Genomic DNA, 24,774 nt, shown 5'->3' with positions numbered 1-24,774 from the left:
TCTCCCTCAAGACAGCTGCATCAGCTAGCTTTCATAACAAAGATGTGGAGGAAACTCTTTGGCGATAAAGAGTTTGAATCGAGGCTTTTTAAGCTTACAAGTGAGACAGGTGTCTCAAGACAAGAAGCTGAGAAAGTTCTTCGTGAATGTAATGGGGATGTGACGCTCGCAAAGCAAAAGATTCAAGCAACATACCCACCTCAAAGGTCAACATCGATGGCTGGGAAAGGAGACGAACTTCCTTCTTCGTCGAAATATCCTGATGCTCCTCCGCCATATACGGAAACTGTGGAAGGAGCCATGTCTTTACCTACAACCCTTCCACCTCCGTATGTAAGCAAAGATAAAGAAGCTCTTTTGGGTGAACTGAAAGCGGTATTTGCAGACGATACTGAAGAAAGATGTTGTACATGTTTCGATCGAATTCAACCTGACAAAAGTGAGGGCTTTAGTGGCGAAATGGTTTGGCAAGGGTTAAAGGTAAGCTAACGACAGCTTGAACTTTATGATCTCCAAAAATTTGGCAAATTTGTTACTCGTTAAATCTGAATGTTTGATTTTACATGTCACTGACTAATTTCTGACTCTGATTTCTGAAATCCTTGAATTAAACGTTCTTGAAATCGTATAAAACCATATGTATATAGGCCATTGTGATTGTGTTGATTGCTCTGTGCAAGTGTTTGTAGAAGATTATTCTACAAGTAACGTCTCTGTATTTACGAGAATTTTAAAGCTTGTTTTCTGTTTTATACGTTCTCTTCGACGATAATAAATAATTACCTTTTTTACCAGCTAGTAAGCTTATATTCCTTGAACATAATTGCATTCTTACACCGTCGTAGAATCTACATAACGTATAAACTCAGTAAGTATTGATAAAGTATTCAGTACTTCAATCCAACGAATGAGATTGTGCAAGAATTACATGTAATGCTATGCACTTGATTGCAATTTGTAAGCCATTCATCTGATAACAGATTGATTTGGGCAAACATTGTAAGGTGAAGATTACCATTTTGATGTCACGGGGTGTAACCCTTGGGGTATGTGAGTTTTACCCCTGGGATACATTCTTGTGGGATCCAGGTGTGTGGGTTACAGCTACAAGCAGTTGGAAAATGAGTTTAAGGACAGTGCCTACTAATACGGAAATATTTTTGTGAAGTTTATGACTTTGCGGGAAAAGCAGTTCTTGTATTGGCAAAGTTGTCAAATCTGCTTTTCCCATGTAGTTACAAACCGCCCAAAAATATCCCTGTTTTAGCAGTTACTGGCATTTAGAAACCAACTTTCTTGGTTTCTCGGAGCATGCGGAGATACGCAGAACATAAATTATGCGCAGTAGCAAAATGAGAATTTTTCCCCTCTCCCACCAACCATTGTCATACAATTTTTGGGATTACATTCAAACCTACCAGCATCAACAGTTACTGTTAATTGAAAGGGGCATGGTCAGAATAAACGTGAACTGTCTTGTTCTCAATATGATATCCTTTTATCGGGAAATACTAATTTTGGCTAGTGTCTCAACCTTTTTGCAGCTGTTTGTGGCATTAAAAATTCACAAAGCAACATTTCTTTGTAGTTTGCAACATCATGTTCTCAAGTTTTCCACTGTGCTGGAATTCCAGGAAATTCAATGACATGTTAAGTGAAAGAATACACCCATGCAAGCTAAAGGATTTATAGCCAAATTTACACACCTCTTACTAACCGAGTTCAGGGTCTGTACTGTAAGTTATGGACTGAGTTTTGTCCTGTTTATTTATGGCTGAAGCATGAAGTGTGTGGGCCATAAATAAACAGGAAAAAATGAGGATCCGTAACTTACAGTACGGACGGAGAAAACGAGGTTAGTAAGATATTTATTTTATCTCTGAGGTTAATTGGGTGCGTGGGAAAGAAAACTTTCAAATTTAGCGGGCCGTACAGTGAAATATGCCCCACAAAATTGACCAATCACACCTCATGTTCTAACTGAGGGATGTAATAAAATATAATCTTCTTTGTGATTCAAAAATCACGAGACGAATCGGACGAGTGCTAATAGCCATATTAGTTTCACGTTGTCCCTTGATAAGCCTGAAAGCTCTCAGTGATGTCCTCATGCATACAGGGTCCTGAAATTTTAATCTGCATTCCTCTGTAAAACAGCAGCAAAAATTCCTTGATAAATATTATAACATTTGTCTGCTGTTCATGGGATCCATGGACAGTGAAGATTACCGGTACAATGTGTTGAAATGACACAGGCATTCTCAGGAAAAAAAATCTGAGTGCTCCTATCAGGAGTCAAATGAAGACCTTCCGATTACTAGTTTGGATGCTCTACCGCTGAGCTACAGGAGACCAGGAGACTCATGGGAGCTAAGGCCATTAAACTAGGTTCATGGGACAAACATCCTGCATACTGCTAGGATTGGAATGTCAATGTGTGGCATATGCGCAATGGAAATATTGTTATGGAATAAAACATTAGTTTTAATAATATTTTTCTACTGAAGTTTTCAGTGAACTTCTAATCATAGTGAAATTACCTGTACAGCTACATGTAAGACTATCATGACTGTGCCTAAGTGGATTAGAAACAGGCCTACAATGCTGGTGTTCTGGGATCAAGACTCAGACAAGAAAATTCTATTTTCTTTGTCAGGCTGGAGATATTTTTTCTTGTTTGGTACCTTACTATATCTGCCCAAACTTAGGAAAAAGTTGAGAAAATAATATTGTTGAAATTTATATATCACCAAACCACTTTCTTTCATGACCAAATAGTAAAGAAATCAGTGAATGATTAGAACCATTCTGCTTCTAATGAAATTATAATTAACAAAAAAATGTATTCAACATTTTACAAGCAATATTATGCATCCATCAGTGATGCATTATTATGGATTACAAGCAAAAACTCTCAGTCCCCGACATGGTGAAATGCTAAATATATTAAACCTTATTATTTCCAACCTCCATCTTGTTGTGATCTTTGTCTTTATCAGCACTAATGTTGTGACATTTTTTTAGGCATACCATTCTGAGTGCTACTTGAAGAGCAAGGGACCGAGATGTGAACATTGCTGCTTTCCACTGATTGCTTACCCTGAGAAAGGCTTGTCTGGAAAATGGGGTATATACAACGGCTGCAAGTACCATGAGGAGTGTTATATGCAGTATGCAGGACCACGTTGTAGTGCTTGCTTCGACGTCATTAATGTCGACCCGGAAAATGGCTTCTCTGGCAAATGGACCAATGATGGCAATAAACAGTTTCATGAAGAATGCTACAAGAAAAAACTTTTTGTTGAAATGAGAGCCAAGCATTCTTAGCTGCTGCACCTGTTGGCAGATACTATTGACTGTGGTGTGAGAACAATGCTGAAATTTTTATTGTAACTTATATGCACATAGTTCCAGATAACATTGTGTGAGAATAAGGCTCTAATCACAAAAAGTCCTGATGGCAATGGAGAAATTCTCCTTTCCATATTTCATCTTAAGAAGGAATTGTATCATTTGTGTGTGCTTTGTTGACCATAAAGCACATGATATGGATTGGGCCGATAAGTGGAGGCAAAGTAGATAATATACAATATTACTATGAGGTTTTTTATTTCTGTGGCCAGTGGCTTAGTACATAACTTTTAGTTGATTTAAGGCACTCAAAATAAATATTGCTAGTCTTTAAAAGCTAGTGGAGACCCCTATTAAATAGGAAATTACTGTAAATATCATCAGATATTAAGCTGCACCCTGACGTTACGAAGGTTAAATTTTGGAAACAAGTCTTTTCCCCCAAAGTTTCTATTTGTGGTCATGACAAAGCTTTTTAAAACTATGGTTCATTGAATGTGAGCAAAACCTTAAATATCGATTGTTGAAGTCTGAAGATGGTAAGGGCAGGTGTATGTATTCAAAAATAATTGTACTTAAGAGCAAGAACCAAGGAAGTCATCAAGCTAGACTGTGTACTGACTGCAAGCGTTTCCAGTGACCTAGTTTCCGATTTTCTGGCTGTGCGATCTGAGAATACAGTGTAAAGTGAGTGTTCTCGCTTGGCCAGATAAGCAGAAACTAGTTTTTTTGCTCATTGCCTGCTATGCAACCTACTCATTCGCAGCCTGTAGCTATTACTACCGTTATCTAGGTCAGGGTGGCTGTGCTATTTATTCTTTATTTTACTTCCAGTTACTAGTATGTTCTTTGTGGAGGCAACTCCAAAGCTCAATCAATGACTTCACTGTCTGACTAAAATACATCATAAAATTTTGGTGGTTTAGTTTGGTAATTTGAAGTTTATTAAGAGATTATTTTGTGAACATGTTTTATACACTTAGAGGAAACTACAATTTAGTTTTAACGCTTTGTTATGGACCAAACAACAGTGATGAATTCAAGATGGTAGATCTTATAATTATTTAGCTCAACTGCTAAGTTGTACCAGGAGTTCTATCTTTGTAATGTAGGAACACTATTTGAGTCAGAAAAATGTGGTACATATGTATAATTATATTAATGATTTTCTTGTACTTTCACTAGAACAATGCCATTACTAATTATTATTATTATTATCCAATGAAATTGAGTACCTATTAGATGTCTTGTATTATTTTATAGGTTCATAATGAACTAGTACTACTCATTAAATCCTAGAACAATGAATTTTTAATATAATTATACAGACGAGTCCTAGACTGCGAGATGTACATATATAAATTATTATTCAAGACATATAAACAGTTACTTGGTGGATATAATAGCCTTGGGCTGGCACAAATGTTGGCATGATAGTTGTTTACCTTTGGCAAACTGTTTACTTCTTGGAAACGGTTTTAATGTTATTAATAAAGGTTAATACTGCATGCACATGCATAGGATGTTGAAATGTAGTGTTTTATAGCACTGCTTAATTAATTTGGTTGACAATCATGTCGATGTCTTCCTCTGTTTGAATAGCAAAACACGACTTCCATCTTGAAATTTCCAAACAATATTGTCTCATGGCATTGAAGCAACTCAAGTTCTTCATGGAACGTTAAGGGAATATAATCCGATACTTCCCAGTTTTAGTTAGGACTTTTCCAGTCATCTGAGACATTTTGGTCAATTACAGATAAGAAAAAAATATATATTTGGATCAAACAACTGCTAGCCAAGCAGTGGGGATATTTAGCGACTGTCTATTAAAGCTGACACTGTATGATGAAACCTCAAGTGTTGACCTTGTTGCAATTTACTCCCGAGGTTTTTTTTTTCTTTAAACTACTGGCAATTTAGAAGCACAGTGCTTTTTTCTGGCCAGTGCTGTGGTTACTTGCAGCCAAAGGATCAAACACTTTGTTGCCGACATGGAAAACATTTTTTTTTCTGAACTTAATTATTTCAACATTTGATTGTGGCAAGCGAAGAAACATTCAGAGAAAGAGAGACAGGCTTTTCTTTTTTCCTTTCCTCTGTTTTCTCCCACTCTCTCGTTTGGTTTGTGATAAAAAATGTGGAGGTTAGTGTGCATACTGATTGACCAATTCAGGGCCAAAAACATGGCAAGAAATTAAACATCACAATGTCACAAGGTCCATGTTCCCTTCAAGGCATGTTTTGGCCAGTGTAGGATCGGAGTCAATAGGACAAGATCTTAAAGCAAGTTGAAAATTTAATATGTCCTCTCGTTATGGAAGTCAACAATGTAAATTTGTTGAATAGCACAAACTCTGATTAGCTGCATGAAATTAGGTAAAATATATGATGACATGGCAATGAAATAGAAAATGGCCTCTTCTGCTGACATAACCTGATGCAAACACTTGAGGGTGTCTTAAGAACTTTGCAAATTATTACCTGTATCTCAGGTTCACAAAAATGTTTGAATTCTGTTCAATTTCCACTCATGTACTTACATCAGGTTATGTTCAGTATCCATTCTTTTTAAATATCTTTTATTTATTTTTCAACCCAAGGACAAAGTGAGAATTTTATTTTCTTTGATGGCTTTATTTACAAAACTGACTTTCACGAGCAAAATAGAACCTTACAAAAACAACCTCTGATGCAACATGCCAGAGAAGGTTGTAATTATTGTGTTTAAATTAGCCACGACTTGTTGTACATGCAAAACACTGGTATTAAAATTACAAGATATTCATGATGACAAAATAGTTTTATTTGTAATTAACAAATTACAGTGTGATTACTGTTTAATTCAAATGTTTTATTGACTATCAAGACAGATTTCAAGAATAGCTTTCAGGACACCAACTCAAACAAACAGGGATTACACAATCATATGGCCTATTTCCATCAAAGTATTCAGGCTGCAGAAAACCATGAATATCTGATGGGGGCTAGAGGCACTCCCAACCTGAATGCTGCGAGAATGTATGATTGTCATTATTATATAATAGTAACTGGAGGCTGAAAATGAGCCTTTTATTATTACATCCCAAAATTTTTGGGCGTATAGGTGCCAGAAGAACCCCTTGCCTGACCCTGCCTCTGAAGTTAGCCTAATTAATTATTAAAATTGGCTCCCTTTTCTTCTTTCTTGTATACTTATGGAGATTTTATGGGTATAAAGATTGATATGTTATTATGTAAAATCTTGAATCAGCCTCTCCATTCACATAAGATGCTGTTCCAGAGCCACCATTCAGAGCGCGACTCCATAGTCTTCCGAGACTGAAGGGGTGTCAATCAAATCAGATGGCTGAAAATCTATCTCTTGCACACATTGTAATTGTTTCATTGACAGATTTGAGGGAAGGGGGGAGGGGAAGGGGAGGGAGTTTTTTTATTCTTAGCTTCCTGACCAACCATTTTGCAGGAATGATCCCTTCTCTAATAATTCAAAATTATTATCTAGTATAAAATGGAAGACTAAAAAAATTATTTCAGTATCAAAACAGCTAATAAAATGACAATGACAGGTCCAGAGGTATAAACAGCACATGCCAAATTTTAGATCTACCTATTTCCCCCTTTTTTCAGCTTATAGTGAACACTTGAAAAATAAAGGTTTTTCTTTTTTTAAAGGGTTTGCCCTTACTAATTTTTGACAAAAGATAGAGGATTTATTTACCTATTTCTTATTTCCTAATTCTTTATTTCCCTATTTCTGCCATTCTTTGCTCTAATAATTAATTTTACTGTTCACAAAGGATATTACTGAATCCTTTATTTTTGTTTTACTCTAACAAACCTCAATTGTCAGAAGATGTGATGTCATCACTAAATTAGAATAAGAAAACCTGATTGTATACCTAGATTTCCTCAAAATAACAGTTGAAAGAGCCTGAGGAAAGAAAAACACGTATGGGCCAATGTTTTGTGAATGAACTGTATGTCATGTGCAAAAAGCAGCACATTTGAGATCCTAAACTTTAACACAGGCTTTTTATGCACCCAGTTTTCCACTTTTCCACATTTTTTTTACTAATATTGATGATTTCATTGAAAATTATTCAACATAGTAATATTCTATTAAATAGCATGGTTTGCATAAAAGCACCGCTACTTGCAGACAATTTATCAAAATTTGCTTTACAAAATTTAAGGCCCTTTAGTAACAAATTTGAGTACACCTAAAGGATCTCAACAACTCATTTAGTATTGATCATAAATTCTACATCATAATTAACTAATAACAGAAAATCAGTTAAAGTTTGGCAAACGTAATGTCTACAGCAAAGTTCTCTTTGTATGTCTTCCATGTTTTGGGTTTGTGAGGATTATCTAAATCTTCACGACGAAGAAACAATCTGCAAAATTCAACAACATTAACATAACAATGGAATGATTAGCAGTCGTCGAGTAAGATGGCTGCGAATTCTGTTTTTCTCTTTTATCTTAAAAACTGTAATTGACTCAAAGGGCACATAATTAGTTTACCGATATTTTTGCCCCTCTCCATTTCCCCCCTGTAGTTCTTATTCTTGTAATATTTGCAATATTTACATTTTATTGTTGCAATTATTATATAAAGGAGAAATGGAGGAAAAATTAAATAAAAAATAAAAGCAATGGAATATTCTGTCTTATATGCAGGTCAGTGTATGATATACTTTCATAAAAACGTTCAAAAGTGGTGGAAGGGCCAAAAGGTTTGCAATTTTTGGCAATAATTTTTTACTTTTTTTTTATTGACTGGTAATTAAACTTGAATCAAAGTTCATGTTAACCCAGGATTAGTCTCCTTCGCAGCCGCTCGGGCTGGGGTCAAGCAATGCTCCCTTCCCCATGTGGGGATGGGGAGCGTTGCTTGACTCCACCCCGAGCGGCTGCAAAGGAGACTAACCCAGGATTACAGTAGCTTAATCAGGCTTTGAACAATTGGGCCCTGGTGAATAAATGAGAGCAGGTATTTTTTCAGTCAGCGGCAAAGCCATAGTCAGAAACGGGAAATCAGAGTTCTCCCAACAGGTGTCAAACCTAAGACCTTCCGATTGCTTGTTCGGATGCTCTACCACTGAGCTACAGGAGAGCACTCCTCAACCTGTGTCACTGACTGAAAAAGTACATTATCAACATAAATCTTGTCTGTAGAGGGTATTAAACTATGGCCTAATTTGCATCTCCCTATCAAATTTAATTTGCATTGACATTAGGACCTTAATGCATTGAATAAATCAAATTGGGATTAGTGTTGTACATGTATATACAAAGTTACCTGTTATTCTCAATGAAACTCGTATGAAACCAGAAGAAGAAAGCGCACTTATCATATTCACATGGAACACTCTGGAAAAGGAAAACAAGCGATACAGTTATTACAAATGCTAGATTTTATGAGATTTTATGACATTGCCCCAATTACCACATACCGTTAAATCAGTGACCGACGACTTGCTAGATCTCATCTAGCCTCATAGCTCAGTTGGTAGAGCAATGGAAGATCAAATCCAGAAGCCATGGGTTTCATTCTCGCCAAGGTCAAAGATTTCCATTCATTTCTTTGTCTCGTTTGATCTCCCATTTCCTTACTAGGGCTAACACACAGTGGGAATTTCATGGGTTCACTTTAGCACTTTAACATACACTGCAGAGTAAATTCTCTGATCAATCACTCGTGTCCTTAGTGCCAGCAACATGACAACCAATATTATTGTACTCTTCACATTCACATAATTTGCTGTAATTGCCACCGTAAACAACAACAACTTGCTTCCGTCCAGCCTTGCAGCTCAGTTGGTAGCCAGAATAACAGTATGGACAATTAAATCAGGAGGTTGTGGGTTTGATTCCCACTGAGGTCAAAGATTTTTTATTTACCTTGTGCGATCTCTCATTTTCTTTACTAGGGCTAACGCTCAGTAGGAAATTCACGGGTTCACTTTAACACTTTAACATACACTGCAGAGTAAATTCTCTGATCCACTATTTGTGGTCAGACTTCTGACATAATTTATGACCTGAATTATGTGCACATGCAGTAAGAATGCACATATTACTGTGAACATCCTTAAAAGCACAGTGTACTGTAATAACAGCTTACTGGGTTTGATGAATAAAACTTCATCTTAACATCTCCTGTTAGAGTTGGTGATTCAGCTTCAGAGAGAATAATGACAAGTTTGTCAAGATCTTTCAGCAACCTAATCTGTTAGAGAACCAAAAAAAAAAAACCAAAAAACACAAAGAAAACAAAACATATTACTGATATTGTATTAGTATTGACTGGAGACAAATGGACCAACTTGGCTATAAAACTCCTTTAAACATGCTGTAAAAATTGCCCTAAGAAACTCAGCTCACCTGGCCAGCTGCCCATTTTTAAGGTAGACATGCTAAATTCAGGGGACTCCCACACCCAAGGGGGGTCCCCATAGGTCCATATTTTACAACAACATAGATCTCACAAGTCATGTAACTTATTTACTACCGAAATTAGTCATGGCTATTTACTAACAAAAATATATTAAACAAATCAAAACAAACAAACAAACAAATGAAAATAAATCATTGGCATTAAACACCAATCATTGTCAATCATTTCCTCACCTGTCCATCTCGTGAACTTGCAAGCTCCAGTTTAAAAACAGCAATTCCATTAATGATTATCGCAAATGAAAGATCATTTCCATTTCCATCACCAAAACCTGACACAATAATATTGCAGTGATCAGATTGAATGGCAAGTGTGGTAATTTCAAATGCAACAAGAAAGCCATAAAGGCTTATTAAGCGGCCTCATTTATGCCTTACTCTACACTCCCCTCCCCCACTGCAAGATTGAGCTAACTGAATAGTTTGGGGTCATAGTCCTTAACCTGAGATCAGGTTCCCCACCCCCCACCCCCATACCCATTTTACCTCACCAGAAAAGCCTTTGTTTTAGGTCAAGGATTTTATGAAAATAAAACACCTTTCAACATCTTGCAGCATTAATTATTAATGTCTACCTTTTTCATTATTAATACATTATTTTACCCTTGATACCAAAAGTAACCAATCAGTAGACAAGAAATGTATTTAATATGTAAATACATACCAGATATTCCATCAATCTTGATGTTTTTAATGCGATAAGACACAGACCCTGGCAGTCGTCCATTTAACTTGGTGAAAACTTGTTCAAGGTAACCTACAAAGCGACTCTGCAGTTACAATAAACAAACAAACTAAGTTAGTGTCTTGTTTCTTGCAGACAGAGATAATATTATTAAACAAACTACAATCTTTAAGGTGCCACTGCGAAGACAGTGTCTTATAGGAATCAGAATTAGCACAAATTAAAATAAAAATTTTGTCAAGTCCACTGGCTTGTGTGTTTAGTGTTGTTTATCAGCTTTACTGGGAAACATAACATAAAGAAAAGAAATAGACGACATCTCCCAAAGGGGAAGATGTGGACAGGATGCAAGTTCCTATATGAGGTGCTTCCAACAAATATATATGATATGACCAACTACAATGATAAAAGCGCAAAAAAAGAAATGTTAGAGAAAATCTGTAAATGTCACAGTAAAAAAAAAATAGACCCTTAGATCCAAAATGGCAGCAACAGATTTGAATGAGTTAAAATTGAACTGAATGAAAAACTGATACCAGGACTGGAAAGAGCACCTTTACTTGAGTAACCTTGCAAAGTTTCAGCATATTAGGTGTTATATCAGGTTAGGAAATGTAAGATGCAATTTGACAAATTTAGAGACGTTTGTATGACTGAGGGTATACATCATACCCCCAGTCATACAAACGTCTGTAAATTTTTCATTTTTCAACTTACATTTTCTCAGCTGATATTACACCTTTGCAGGGTTACTAAAGTAAAAGTGTTCTTTCTAGTGCTGGTATACGTTTTTAATTTTAACTTATTTGAATTTTTGGCCGCCATTTTAGGGAAGGGTCTATTGAAGGGTGTGCAATCCCGATGCACTAATGGTATTTCAAATTGTAGTTGTTTTTGTCTGATCATATAATAATGTTGTTTTTCTATGTACAAACCTGACTTGGTGTCTGTACTCCTTGATATTGATTACCAACTGAATAATCTGTTCTCCTGTGTCCAAAATACTCCAAGCTATGCTAAAGGCAAAAGAAAATATTAAGCTAATTTCTGCAAACCTAACCTGGTACATTATTAAACTAGTCTTACCCTTCAACTGTTAAAATACAATAAATTATTAATTAATTAAAAGACAGGGCCTGCCTTTATTTGGTTTAAATGGTTCTTAGCCCTAGAAGTTCTTGGGTGTGTGTGTGTGGAGTGTGGGTGGAGGGGGGGGGGGGGGGTGAGGACACAAGGAGATGGGGATGATGAATGATGAAGCTTTGAAGGTTGATTGGCGCCAAATATAGTTATGCACTTGATGATTTTTTTTGTACGAAGAGTGATCGTGGAAACATTTGTTAACTCTTCTTGATTACGTTTGCCTCTTCTGATTGAAATAAATAATAATTAAAGAATTATGCAAACAAAACAGTCCTTTAATATTCAGGGGTTTCAGTAAGTTTTGAAAAAGCCTTCTGAGCTAACTAAAGTAGGTGGCGACCGGTTGAAATTTTTTTTTTAATAATTTGAGTGAAAATACGGACAAAGTAGGCGACGTGTAAGAGGTAAATTCTGACAAAGTAGGCAGTGAATTTTGCCGTTTGCCGGCTTCTAATGAAACCCCTGAATATTAACATCTGACTTGTTGAGAATTATACCTGAGCCTGTTCAAATTGTCCACTTGCAATCAGCCATGCACAGACTGCTGTCCCAGTTCTTCCTAAAGCAAACAAACAACAAAAAGCAATGACTCTGCATCATATGTGGGCTGCGTTTGTGGTTGGTTCTTGTCGTTGCTCCAAGAGGTTTCTCTCCAGGTACTCTTTTCCCCCCTCTCCTCAAAAACCAACATTTCCGAATTCTAATTGGATCTGGAGAGTGTCCCCATACTGTAAAGCGCATTTGATAATCTCATCATGGAATTTATATGCACCATACAAATTTACAGAATTAATTATCATTAATATTTATTATTAAATTAAAAAATAATTATGTTAGACTTTAATTACCTTTTCCTCCTTTACAATGTACAGCAATAACATTCTTGGGATCTCTGTCAAGCCATTCCCTCACATTGTGAGTAAAATACAGTAACTGACTGAAAAGATGGGAAATTCACATCACTTATCTGCATAGCCTGGGTTTAACTGCATCCTCTGGTAGCTTAAGGCGCTCTAACACTAGACAATGTTTCTTGCAACTTGCCTCACAATTTTGTTGCAACACAAGTTGCATGAATCATTGCTTTTTGTAACATGCCCTGTTAGCATGTCTCGCAATTACTTTGTTGGCACAACAGTTGCGAAAAGTAGAAGTCAGATGGGTCAATGGTGATTGCAACAAAAAGATTGTGAGGCAAGTTCATTTCAAGGCATGTTACACCATGCAATGTTTCTTGCAACTTGTTTTGCAACAGCTCAACAAAATTGCAAGACAAGTTGCAAGACAAATTGCTGATTGTAATGGTGACTTAACTGACACAAGTCGCATGCATGGACCCTGATGGAATTTTTTAACATACATCTCATTCTGTAATCCTGTAATTCTCTGGGAAGTTTGGGACTGTACATGTGCATGTACCAAGGCACCAACGAATAAATAAATAAATAAATAAATAAAATTACACAAATAAATAAAATTAATATGCAACAAACAGATTCTAACCTGAGCCTAGGGACATTATGGTCGTCAATAAGCACTCTCTCCACTCTGTTGTGGAACATGGCTGGATCATAACTTCTCTCACCTGGATGAAGGCAAGCAGAAAATTAACTTATGGCACATTTCTTTGGACTAAATATTTCTAAACAGGACTAATAAGGGTGTATGGTATTCAATGTTTCTGGGATACCCTGTTTTTGGAATAAATGGCAGGAATGGTATTCTGTTCATTCTGCCCCCAATAGCATCTAACAAATGAAATGTTTAGTAATAATTTGTTATAATAATAAAATAAAATAATTATAAATCTTTAATGATGAAGCCCACATCAAAAGGTGGTTTACAGAAGGCCAGGTCCTCAGTTAAGAACCTAAGCTATTTTCAATGTAAGGGGAATTTGAATTTGTTTTGGAAAGTGACTTGGTTTGCTCTGAATTGGCAGAAGTGTGTTCTTTTGGGAATGGTTTTGGTTTACGTTTTATGGTCAGGATTGCATTGTTTTGGTGATTATCTGTGCATCATAGAGACGTACAACTGATCCAAATTATTACTGGCTCAGTGTTTATGAATATACTATATATGCACATCCCATTTTTCATGATGGTATGATCTTAGTATATCTACCAGAATCCTTCAGTTTCTTTGCTGTCTTGTGCAAATGAAGGCTTTCATTATTTAAACCTCATTGGGATAACAAAAGTGGAATAAGGAAGGAAGAAACGCAAAGAATTATCTAATGGTAGTTGTAGTAAAATGATGCTATTGTGAAAATGATCCATTTCTTGCTGTATCTGGCCATTGTATTGCACAGAAAACAGACTACTTACTGCATAAATTGTAGACTTTGTAGTGATTTTCATGTCTGGTATCCAAGAACCGCACAACTTCCTGCATGTTAATCACAGTACAGTTATGAGTAATGATATACTGCAGTATGTGTTGCGCTAATTAATTATTATCATAGGACATTTTCACTACAGTATCATTTTACTAGAACTACCAGAATCCTTCTGGTTTTTGTTTTCTCATGCTAATTAGGCTATTGTTCCTTGCTGTCCAGTGGGATTACAAAATTTGAATTTGAAAAGGAACACAAAATGAATTTTGGTAGTTGCAGTAAAATGACGCCATCAGAAAAATGGCCTATTGAAGGGATTCCTGCAAAAGGAGCATATATCACTTCTTTGGTGAACACCATAAAAACTATTAATTATTTTTGTACTGTTTTTTGTTTTGGGAAAGAAAACCAACCAGATATGAGATGACTGAACTGTTAATAATTAACTATTAATTATTGTTAGTTAGATAAGATACGTGTACATAAATGAACAACAGATTTAATGACTACATAGTACATGTACCAACAAACTTACAGAGATTGGATTACGATACAACTTGTGCTTCCCAGACGATGGAAATGACATGGCTATCACTCTCTCTGTACACAAAACAAAGGAACAATTTTTACCGGGATGGAAATTAATGGTAATTAAACTGTGGTTAAGTTGAATAAAACCGCAAAATAATATTGAAAAATTATACTAAAAATTCACATTAAGCAACCTGTTAATACTGGTTAGCCCATTGGACTTTCAATCGAATGGTTGGATGATTGATGGGTCATGGGTTTGAGCCAGGTTGATCTCTTCATTGCTGTGTTGTTTCCTTACACAAGAAACTTTACTCCACATTATCTCTCTTCACCCCAGGGGAAAAAAATGGATAACGATGACATTGCTGGGAGTAACCCTGTGATGGACTAGCATCCCATCCAGGGGAGAGTGATACTCCTAGTTGCTTCATGCTACAAAAAACAGATTAAGCTCTGGCTGTGTGGGCCATCTAGGCTCAAGTGCGACCTAATAACTTGCATTAAGTAGATATTAACTTTTTCTTGATTTCAAATGAGGATCTACTCTCTTGGAATGAATTTGCAACAAAGCAGTCTTACCCGTGACATATGTTAGATCTAAATCAAAACCATCCTTCTGATATCTCCTCTTGTTCTGTGATATCTATAACAGTAAACAACAAACGACCATGTGAATTTAAGAACAAAATTAGCTCATAGGTCACATGGAGCACTAGATACATGTTGATACTTTGCAATTTTCTGCTAAAACACTTGGTAGCCAAATAATACATGGTACAATAAGAAGCTCAAAGTCTATATTTTGCTATCACAAAGGTCCTGCTCTATTGGGACCAATAGCAACTATAAACCAGAGTTAATGATTGGTTTCAGTGTCCCAACAAAACATTTTCCAACCACGTACTCAGTCGTAGTTAAAAAGGTTGCCCAAGCAAAGCAAAGTTCTGAAAACATTTTTTTTTTAAAACAAACATTCCCTCCAACCAACCCCCCCCCCCCACCTTCACCTCGAAAAAAAAAAAAAAACACTAAACACAATAGAAAACGACTAAGAACACAACCTACAGCATAAATAAAATTTTAGAGTTACTGTGTATGATGTTGTCAAAAGCATCCCTAAGGAGATGCCAAAAGGTTTTAAAGGGGCAGTCTGGTCAGTCATTGTACTGATCAGAATTAATTTTAAAATAGCTTTCTTCCATATGATTACACTCACCATTCTTCTTGTTGCTCTTTCAAGCTGATCTTTCCCCGTAACAATTCTTATAAATAACAGGACACGCACAAAACGAGCTGCCACAATAAGTCTAAGAACAGAAAAAAAAATAGAAGGCTATTCTTTGCAACATATAATAAATTAAATTAAAATTAAATTATTACACTAGCTGTTAAAAATAAAAGGATTCCAAAAATTGGATTTATTGAAGAGTTTCCTGCAAAGGGGTGTATGTGTCCTTTTGTTACAGACAAGTGACGGAGAAATACAATAAGTTGCCATAAGCACCCACCTCAACTTAACAACCAAAATAATGATGCGTTATAGTTTTAACTTGCACAATCAGAACTGCATGGTTTGAAAGAAATGGAAATTGAGGCATACATGCTACTAAACTGTGTTCAGCTACCTAGTTTATATACATGTAGTACTGTATCAGTTTCATGTAATGAAATCCTTTAAAATATAACCTTTTGGCAAATGGGAAGATAATATGGATCCACAAAATCTGCACTGTCAGCATGGGCTGGGCAACTTTGGGGTGTTTTTCTGACTTTTTTGCCAAAAAAGTAGTTTGATATTAATACCAATTTTGCAGGAAACCCTTTTTATTGAATGACAACAACTTAACACTTTCATCTTCAAATAATTCTTAGCCTAGTTACATACAGAAAGTCTGAAAAGTGCAGCAGAACAAGTTCCTCTTGATGACAGTTGAGGGCAAGCTCTAGTGTTAGAGTACCATCTTTATTTCAACTTTTTGGGATTAAATTCAGATCTACTGTAAATGTCCAAACCAAGCTACTTACTTTGCATAACCATGTTCTTCCAATGTCAGAACAGAGAAGATGAGTGTGAGAACAAATGAAACAATGACTACAATCATGTCTAAGACTTCAAGCCATCGATGAAAGAATGATGTTCTGAAATTAATCACATACAATCAACGATGAGTAGAGAGAGTTTGAAGCATCACGAGTTTACATTAAATAAAGAGGACTTTTGAAGTTTTCAAAATTGTTTCTGGAATTCTAAGTAATGTGGCCTACAATAATTGTATTATTTCAGTAGGGCATAGACCTACTAATCCCAAAATTAGCAACTTATGAACAAAAAAAAATTGTACATAAAATTCATGGACCAGCACCCCCTTCCCTGTTGGCAGAATGGGTGCAAAACATAATTTGGGGGTTTACAGTCAGTTTACGTCACACATGACCAGTATTTGAACCTTGAGAATGAATAAGTGAACATTCAAACTCTAAGTTCTTAGAAAACATTGTGCATTTTTTAAATACTTTATGCTGTTAAATGCAAAGAAAAATTCGTAGCTTTATAACGTCAAATTATAAAGTTTATTAAACTTTCAAATTTCTACGGAACTCTGAATCTTGTTGGCAACATAATTTCAAAACTGACATGTAAATTTCAAAACTCTGCTCAAATTTCAAAAATACCGGTCATGTGTGATGTAGATTGACTGTAAATCCCCTAATTACAAAATTTAAAGTAACTTTTTATTTATATTAAATTACCAAATAATAATATCTTTTGAAAGTAAGCTTACCCTAAGGCATACATTCGAAGTAGTAGTTCAATCAAGAAGTACGTTACTATTACGATAGAAACTACCTCCAGAATCTGCAAGGATGAAAAAGTGAAATGATGGGTTCCAAACAATAAAGACAATGATTGGCAGCATTTTAAAGCTGTTAAACCTGCAATAAACAAACATGGTGGGCCATAAAAACACTGACAGTTATCAACATGTTTAAGGGATACAGTAGGGGAGCAGAGATAGCTTCTGCACCAATGTGGTCTGGGTGCATTCCTGTGCTCAGCATTATTAATCAGTGTTTAGTGCAAGAATGCACCATTTATATTTGAGTTGAATTTTTTGCCAACTGTCGTTGCTTCAAAGAGTGTTTTTAATGATTAATATTCTGGTCTTTCCCTCCCTCAAAAATCACTGTGCCTATAGCTAGTAAGCACTCTCTCCTAGATACTAACAACATGTCAATGAAGTGATTTGTTATTTTATGTGTTATCTTAAGGGAACAAATCATAGATTTTGCAGCTGCAATGTATGCAGTCCAGCCAATATGAATGAAAATTAATTATGACAGTTACCGGTATCACAAATTTCAAACAACTGAACTTCAATGTTCCTCTTGAAACTTGAGGGTAAATCATTTTTCCCAAGCATGCACTCTTTACAAAAAATATTTTAGTTACAACATTGATAGCCTGAGTAAACAGTTGCTCCATGTTTCCAAATTGATGCACGGTCAAGAGATCAAAACCTTCAAAACATTCAGTAAATTGGAGTGTATTTCATTTATTCCAGTCTTCAAATAATAAATCTTCTAGCAGCTGTTAATGTGAAGAATATCTTCGACAAGGTCGACAAAACAGAAAGACATGGCCAATTTCCTTTCCCTGATCGTGAAAACCACAAAATAATGATCATCATACATGGGTACCACATAGGAATTTTGTTTCAACCAATCAGAATAATTACTACTACCTAGATCTGGGTTATAATTATATCAACAGTATGGTATTTCTGTTGTTATTACTCAGACATTGCTTTCACAGGGAGACCAGTGGTGGCACCGTGAAACAACATCTTTTTACTTTCACCCTTTAATTCCCAATATATCAACATGCACATTCTCCATACTGTTCTCTCTGTATTTTTATGGTACTAGTTAAGAGAATTTGTTTAAAAATCAAAGCAGATTGATCATCTTTGGTGATCAGTTCCTTTATTCTGATGACCTGTTTGTTTGACCAACTAGTGATATGAAATGGAGAAATTACATGCTCATCACTATTGTATCATCCTTACCCTTTCTGATTGTCCTGAAGTGGCCAAGTCTATGATTACTATTATAATGTCTACCACCACTAGCAGGAGACTAAACAGTCTGAAACAACAAAGGACAACCAACAATTTACTTGCATTTGTATTACCTGAAGCATGTCATACGCACACGTATTCTGATTGGATATTAATATTAATAATATTATGTACAGTTCTGTTGTGAATGGATGAAAATGGCACATAGTTGAAGGATTTATTACAAGATCCTTCAAAGGCTACACACGAGTTTGCAAGATAAGAGCATACAGCATTTACTTTAATTATGGAATTCGTTATCAAACGATCTGAAACTTTGCGAATCGGTTAATGCGTTTAAACGCTGCCTTAGGTCTCGCCTCTTATTATAAGTAACTTTTGCACTTCTGCTTGATTGTGCTTTGCTCTATTTAAGTCAACTAGACTATTATTATAATTATTACGATTATTATAGCATTTTTTTAAGTTTAATGATTAATTTTTAGTTTAACTGTATATTATTGCCTCTGAAAATCCTCTTTGGGGAAGTGGTAATAAAGTATGTACAAGAAACTAAAGTATGTGTGGGAAAGCTATCAATTTATTCAAGTGCTACTATGACGAAATTCGCCTCTTTCTAATCTAAGCCATTTTAAACATAAACAAGTAATCTGTAATAGAAGAAGAATTCTGTTTACTATTTTCAAATATCTCTTTTTGGTTCAGAGATATTCAAGTTTTTAAAATATGCAAATTAGCCAAGTGATGACGTCATAAACTCAACCGAATTTTGACCAAATATTTTGAAAAAAGATATCTCAGCCAATTTGTATCAGAAATACTTAATTCTTCGCAGTGACATTGTTCTAGGTGCGCTCCACAATATGAGCTTGTCAGTTTTGTTACCATGGCAACATACTGGGTTCCAGTCCTCCCAGATACTTAAGGCTTTGCTGGCCACCTTTGGCGTTCTATTTTGATATTTGCCAATGGTGCCACATCTGCATGATCCAGCAAGCGTATAAATATCTTAGGCCGAGTTCGTGGCCTTGTTAAATGTTTTTTAAGCTGGAAATCACTAAAATATTGAAATCAGGTTGGAGGGGACTGGAAAAGAGTGAGTTGCCATGGCAACCGAATTTTTTATAGCCGTAGGTGTATTGCCTTTAGAACTATTAGCCTGCCAGGTTTCAATGGTCTCTGCTGTAAATTGACTAAGATAGCTCTATTTATAAACTTGATGTTATATTGAGTTGAGAGTATGACGTCATTAGTCCTCTCATTTAAATATTTTACACATTTTTCAAACTTAAATATCTCCGGAACCAATGCAGATATTTAGAAACAGTAAATGACGTTTTTAATCTTTCCTAGAATTCTATGTGATAAACCTTAAAATTTAAGAGGTGAAAAGTTGATCATAGTAGCACTTTAACACTCTAATGATGAGTGAAATAAACCACACTTAAAACCAAAGGCATTAATTCCCATATTAGGAGGATTTGGGTAGCTGCTTTGCTAAGAGCTTGTTGATTACCTGGTAACTAGTATCATGATACTGAGAGATCTTGCCATATAAAACAGACTCTTGGTACATGTATATTATGTAATGAGTTGATCAATATATATACGCATGTGTGCTGACAAAAAAAATCAACAGTTTTATTGTAGTACCTGAAACAGAAATGCTCCAAAATTCTTCTAAGATTCTCCCTGAATTTTCTGTGAAGTAACAAATAAAATGTTCACTCGTTTATCATTGGCTATCAACAAATACAAAAAATAAAGCAGGTCAAAGCAAAGTTATGCTTCAAAGAGTGTGTCTAATGCAGGGCTCAACATCTGTTTTTGGTTTTGAGAGCACTCATGCAACCAGTTCTCAATTTCTAAGCACTCGCTGTCAGACTTTGATAAAATTCCTGTCCACTTTCATCTTGGCATTTTTTTGGTTGAAAGGTTCCACAGACAACTCCAAGTTCTCTTCACAGTAGCCCTTCACAATTTCCATCAAACTAAATCCCTTCCACAAGTAGATACCTTGCTTCTAATACAAACCCTTGTTGCAGCACCGCTGTCTGGTCTGCTATAATCTTATCTGACAATTTATCTTTCCTTCTTTTTTTTTCTTCATCATGATGATGGTGAATTAAAAGATTTTGCTCCAAGGACATAATCATGTTTAACTGTAACCCTGCTCTGAAGTGGGTTACAGGAAATTAAGTACCCACAAAATAACAACTTACAGCAGTGTATTATGATGATATGGTAATCATAGTTCAACACTATACCATGTGGTCTTACATGTGCCTACAGCATGCAAGGTATCACATGTGCCCATTTTTGTCTACACCCATCTCTGAACACCACAAAGTTCAGGCAAAGATGGTAATCTATAATGTATGTCACTACAATGACCCTGCAGTGAATGCCTAAAGGAAGCGGGATCACTGGACAGCACCAATAAGTCCAAGGAACAAGTTCAACTTCAAATTTGGCTTCAATGTCTATTTATTTTCAATTGGCTAAATTAAATAAAGCCTAATTTTGATCTGAAAGTAGAAGAGTGGTGAGATTATGTACATGTAAAATACTTTTGTTATTTATTTAATTTCTCGGTTGAAGAAGTGATGTTTTTCTTGGTAAATAATGTAATCAAGATGGCCAGAATTTTCAGCTTAGGCTGAAACATGTGAATTTGGTAGTTTTTGAGATAAAGCTTTGGCCAAGCTAACTTCCAAAACAAGATGCAAGCTGATAGACGAAGTAGATTCATGCCTTATGACAACAAATAGATATTACAGTTAAGGAATAGAGTTAACCAAGGAAGAGACCACCCAGCGATCAGCAGGTCCATGAAGCAGAGTACTGTCCAAAGTGCAAAGTCTTGTGGTTTCAGCCACTCAAGAACATCCTTGTTTCATCAGGTGTGTCAGTTCGCCATATACCCAAGATGGAAGTTTAGTTAATATTGGATGCATCATGGGTTGGTCTGGGAGAGGCGATGACTAAGTGCCCAACTGTGCATGCCTCAAGATCGTTAATCAAACCAGGCTCACAGGAACTACTCAATAACCTCTGCAAAAGGGAAGGGGAGAGGGGGGGGGGGGTATATTGCTTTTTTGGCCAAAAAGTTAGAAAACCTAAACTTGCCCAGGCTTAGTATGGCCAATTGTTTGCAGAACCTTTCCTAGTGATCATTGATGAGAAGTCCAAATGGATAGAGGTACTGCAATTGTCAAGATCTACTGAGTGCTGAAGTGACTATGCAAACCTTCCACTTTATAACAGGCCTATGATCTGCAGGAAGGAGTCTTTAAACAGCCCTCAGTTTATTGCCCAAAAGTTAATCAAAGATTATTACAAGGGTAATAACTTGAAGTAGACTAAGAACACACCTCATCACCCTGCTTCACATCAGAATCCGGATACTTCAATACAAAATCTATTCCTGCTAAGTTATTACACCACACACCACAACTGCAGTTATACAAGTTTGCAACCTTGCTGGCCAGTGAATTACAGCAAATTGAATCAATTACAGATCTAGAGCTCACCAATAAAGAACTTGCTGTTGGAGATGGGAGAAGAAGTGAGAATTTGTTCTTAGATATTAGGGGTTAAAGGGTTAACGTACCACAGAAGACGCAAAAAAAGATTTTTTCCATCACGACAATAGTATTTATTTAATAATTATATATTATGAATCACTGAAAGCTTGAAGTAGTAATCTTTTCACTTGAAAATGGTTTCCTTTAAACCAAAAATAATTTTGAACAGCAACATATTTTCATTAAAGGCCACCTGTTGCTTTCAGGGAAACTGACATTGACATGGTCAAAACAACAGCGGTATTTCTTGAAAATCAGGAGTTTGGTTACAAGTCAGTCTAAAATGAGAACATCTGCCATATGGGTGTTAAAAACAGGGCCTTTTGTGGTACATTTCTTGCCTTCACCTCCTTGAGTTTTACAACCATAATTTGTTAGAACATGAGTTTTCACGATGTAATTTAGTCGAAGAATATGGTTCCAATTTTTAATTTGATGGTTCACTGTTTGTGACATGGATTCAGAAAACCATGAATAATAAAGTATGACTCTGGTACAATGTCTGAACCAAAATGTTATTAAGTTTGGCTAAGTAGAAGCATAATGTTTCAACTGGGTCTTGCACCTAGTTTGTGTAGTATGAACATAGCAACAAGTGGGAAAGATCTCCACACAGCCCCATATACTAATATTATACATCCACCACTGTCACACTAACCCTCTTCGGTCAGTATAAAATGCAGACTGCAGACTGCAGGCTTGGTATAAAATGCAGACTGAGACCAAAACCGCCTCTTTGTCAAATACAGGATACATTTTGAATTTTTCAACTTAACTTACGCTAGTGTTATACAATCGTCTTTCGAGATCCTTTCCCATAAAATTGACATTATTATATTTTTTTCGAAAAGCGTCAACCTTGAAATAAACAACCCCAAAGCATGACGTAAGCAATAACAGGGACACATGACCTTTACTTCGCACGTGGCTGACCTTTTCGCCACTTTGCGTCAACATGACATCGGCGACATCGGTAAGTGGCAGTCAGGGTGGCAGTAAAATAATGTTTTTTGAATAAAATATGTGTTCATACTGAAGGTATACAATTTGTCTTTGACAAACTTCATTAATATTCAAAGAAACTAGTTAAAATCTGTCGATGTCAAATTGCTTGCCCCCTTGGAAATCAAGTCTGTTTCCCTCATTATAATAACTATGAAAACCGTCATGACATGGGCTTCATATTGTTTACGAACTAATGCAAAGTGATTAAGCTGAAGTCTTCTTTGTGAAGAAAGGGCCTCAGAAAATGAAAGCTACCAAATCGAGATAAAGAAAACAAACTGTTGAGAAATGAGTCAAAAATAAGGTTAATTTGTGGGAGATGACCTCGGAAATGTGATTGCGTGACACTAGGGTAAGCTGAAAATTGAAAATGTATCCTGTATTTGACGAAGAGGCGGTTTTGATATCAGTCTGCATTTTATACCCAGTCTGCAGTCTGCATTTTATACCTAGTCTACATTTTATACCCAGTCTGCAGTCTGCAGTCTGCAATCTGCAGTCTGCAGTCTGCATTTTATACTGACCGTAACCCTCTAACAAAAACGGCAAGCATGAATAGAGCTTTAAGTCGTAAAATGTATACATAATTAATGTATGGCGCTGTGCGGAAATTTTGCCCAACAAGTGCCATAGAGGAAGAGATGGTTAAAAGGCTCCATTTAAGGCTCTCTGTCGGTCTAACAATACTCCTTAATCTTACAAAAGCTCGGCTAAGCTCAAAAGTCGCTATTGTTTCATATGTTGTCACTTCCGTAAACTTTAGCTTATAATTGTATCTTCTTATCAAGAGGAAAGTGTACGTGTTTGTAGATTAACTCGGAAACAATTTGAACCGCCATTCAAACGAACCACGTATTAAACAGCAAATCGTCAAATGGATACGACAATATAATACCGGCAGGGTTCAAATTATTTGTATAATCAAAGAAAACTTGGTTCTCTCTGCGGCATTGTTAATTTAAGACATAGTAAGCCAGATTGGCTATATAGCTATTTGTTTATGCCTGCCTGATCACATCACCGCACGCATTTAATTTGAGCTTACAGATTTCTAACAACCACCCGCTCTTTATGAATGATTTTTTAATATCGTGCAGCTAAGCACCTACCCTAAACAACTGGTCTTTTCCCATTGTGTTTCCGGATCGCTCCAGGAACTCAGAGAAGCATCAGTAACGAAGCAGATATGCTTTGGGGTGACCGAAATCTGTGCAAAGTCATACTCCTCCTCCTTCAAATCTTCGTCGTCTTCGTCTTCCTCATCATCGTAATCACCATCTTCCTCATCCTCGTGCATTTTCGTAACCAGTTTTTCTTGACTCCCGTAACGATGGTAGGTAGCACTGAAATTAGGGTTCTCCATAAGTTTAAAACGCAATGATTATAAAAACATCCCAGTTAACGAAAGCTCCGCTTCTGTGGAACTAGTGGTTCGAAATCAGACACCAGTTTCAAGCTGGGACGATTCTACCTCTCAGGGGAGGGGTAAGTAAATTCCTGTTCAATCATTACTTATATTTTTAGGGGGAAACAACCAAAAGATTATAAGTCTTATAGACAATTTATTGCATATGCATAAGTTTTTTT

At 36.1% G+C, this 24,774-nt stretch overlaps 2 protein-coding genes across 3 annotated transcripts; one reads left to right on the top strand and one right to left on the bottom strand.

Moving 5' to 3' along the window:
- Positions 1 to 4,882, top strand: LOC146465541 (uncharacterized). The gene is made up of 2 exons (XM_085128445.1): positions 1 to 480; positions 3,025 to 4,882. The coding sequence occupies exons 1-2, from the start codon at positions 43 to 45 to the stop codon at positions 3,325 to 3,327; spliced, it is 741 nt and encodes a 246-aa protein (XP_084984571.1). The 5' UTR covers positions 1 to 42; the 3' UTR covers positions 3,328 to 4,882.
- Positions 4,883 to 6,135: 1,253 nt separating this feature from the next.
- Positions 6,136 to 24,656, bottom strand: LOC146465540 (phosphatidylinositol 3,4,5-trisphosphate 3-phosphatase TPTE2-like). 2 transcript variants are annotated; one of them, XM_085128401.1, is made up of 18 exons: positions 24,297 to 24,656; positions 20,249 to 20,296; positions 18,584 to 18,662; positions 17,300 to 17,373; positions 16,542 to 16,655; positions 15,733 to 15,823; positions 15,096 to 15,159; positions 14,518 to 14,582; positions 13,972 to 14,032; positions 13,148 to 13,229; positions 12,493 to 12,581; positions 12,142 to 12,203; positions 11,437 to 11,517; positions 10,481 to 10,586; positions 9,991 to 10,088; positions 9,485 to 9,589; positions 8,660 to 8,730; positions 6,136 to 7,751 (listed from the first exon to the last, which is right to left on the bottom strand). In XM_085128401.1, the coding sequence occupies exons 1-18, from the start codon at positions 24,548 to 24,550 to the stop codon at positions 7,649 to 7,651; spliced, it is 1,647 nt and encodes a 548-aa protein (XP_084984527.1). In that variant the 5' UTR covers positions 24,551 to 24,656; the 3' UTR covers positions 6,136 to 7,648. The 2 variants fall into 2 exon arrangements, with proteins under 2 accessions (XP_084984527.1, XP_084984528.1); XM_085128402.1 differs by lacking the exon at positions 24,297 to 24,656 and adding an exon at positions 20,630 to 20,816.
- Positions 24,657 to 24,774: the final 118 nt, after the last annotated feature.

Source organism: Pavona decussata, unplaced genomic scaffold (assembly GCF_977016875.1).
Source record: "Pavona decussata unplaced genomic scaffold, jaPavDecu1.1 SCAFFOLD_156, whole genome shotgun sequence".
In the NCBI taxonomy this organism is placed as follows: domain Eukaryota; kingdom Metazoa; phylum Cnidaria; class Anthozoa; order Scleractinia; family Agariciidae; genus Pavona; species Pavona decussata.
Note: the sequence above shows the minus strand (reverse complement) of the source record. Positions and strands in the feature narration are given on the sequence as shown.

Excerpts from the sequence above, each read along its gene's own strand:
- LOC146465541 (XM_085128445.1), top strand. The coding sequence starts at position 43 with ATGTGGAGGAAACTCTTTGGCGATAAAGAGTTTGAATCGAGGCTTTTT. Across the intron at positions 481-3,024 it reads TGGTTTGGCAAGGGTTAAAG|GCATACCATTCTGAGTGCTA; the intron begins GTAAGCTAACGA and ends ACATTTTTTTAG.
- LOC146465540 (XM_085128401.1), bottom strand. The coding sequence starts at position 24,550 with ATGGAGAACCCTAATTTCAGTGCTACCTACCATCGTTACGGGAGTCAA. Across the intron at positions 12,582-13,147 it reads CATAATGTCCCTAGGCTCAG|TCAGTTACTGTATTTTACTC; the intron begins GTTAGAATCTGT and ends CCATCTTTTCAG. Across the intron at positions 12,204-12,492 it reads ACATTGTAAAGGAGGAAAAG|GAAGAACTGGGACAGCAGTC; the intron begins GTAATTAAAGTC and ends TGTTTGCTTTAG.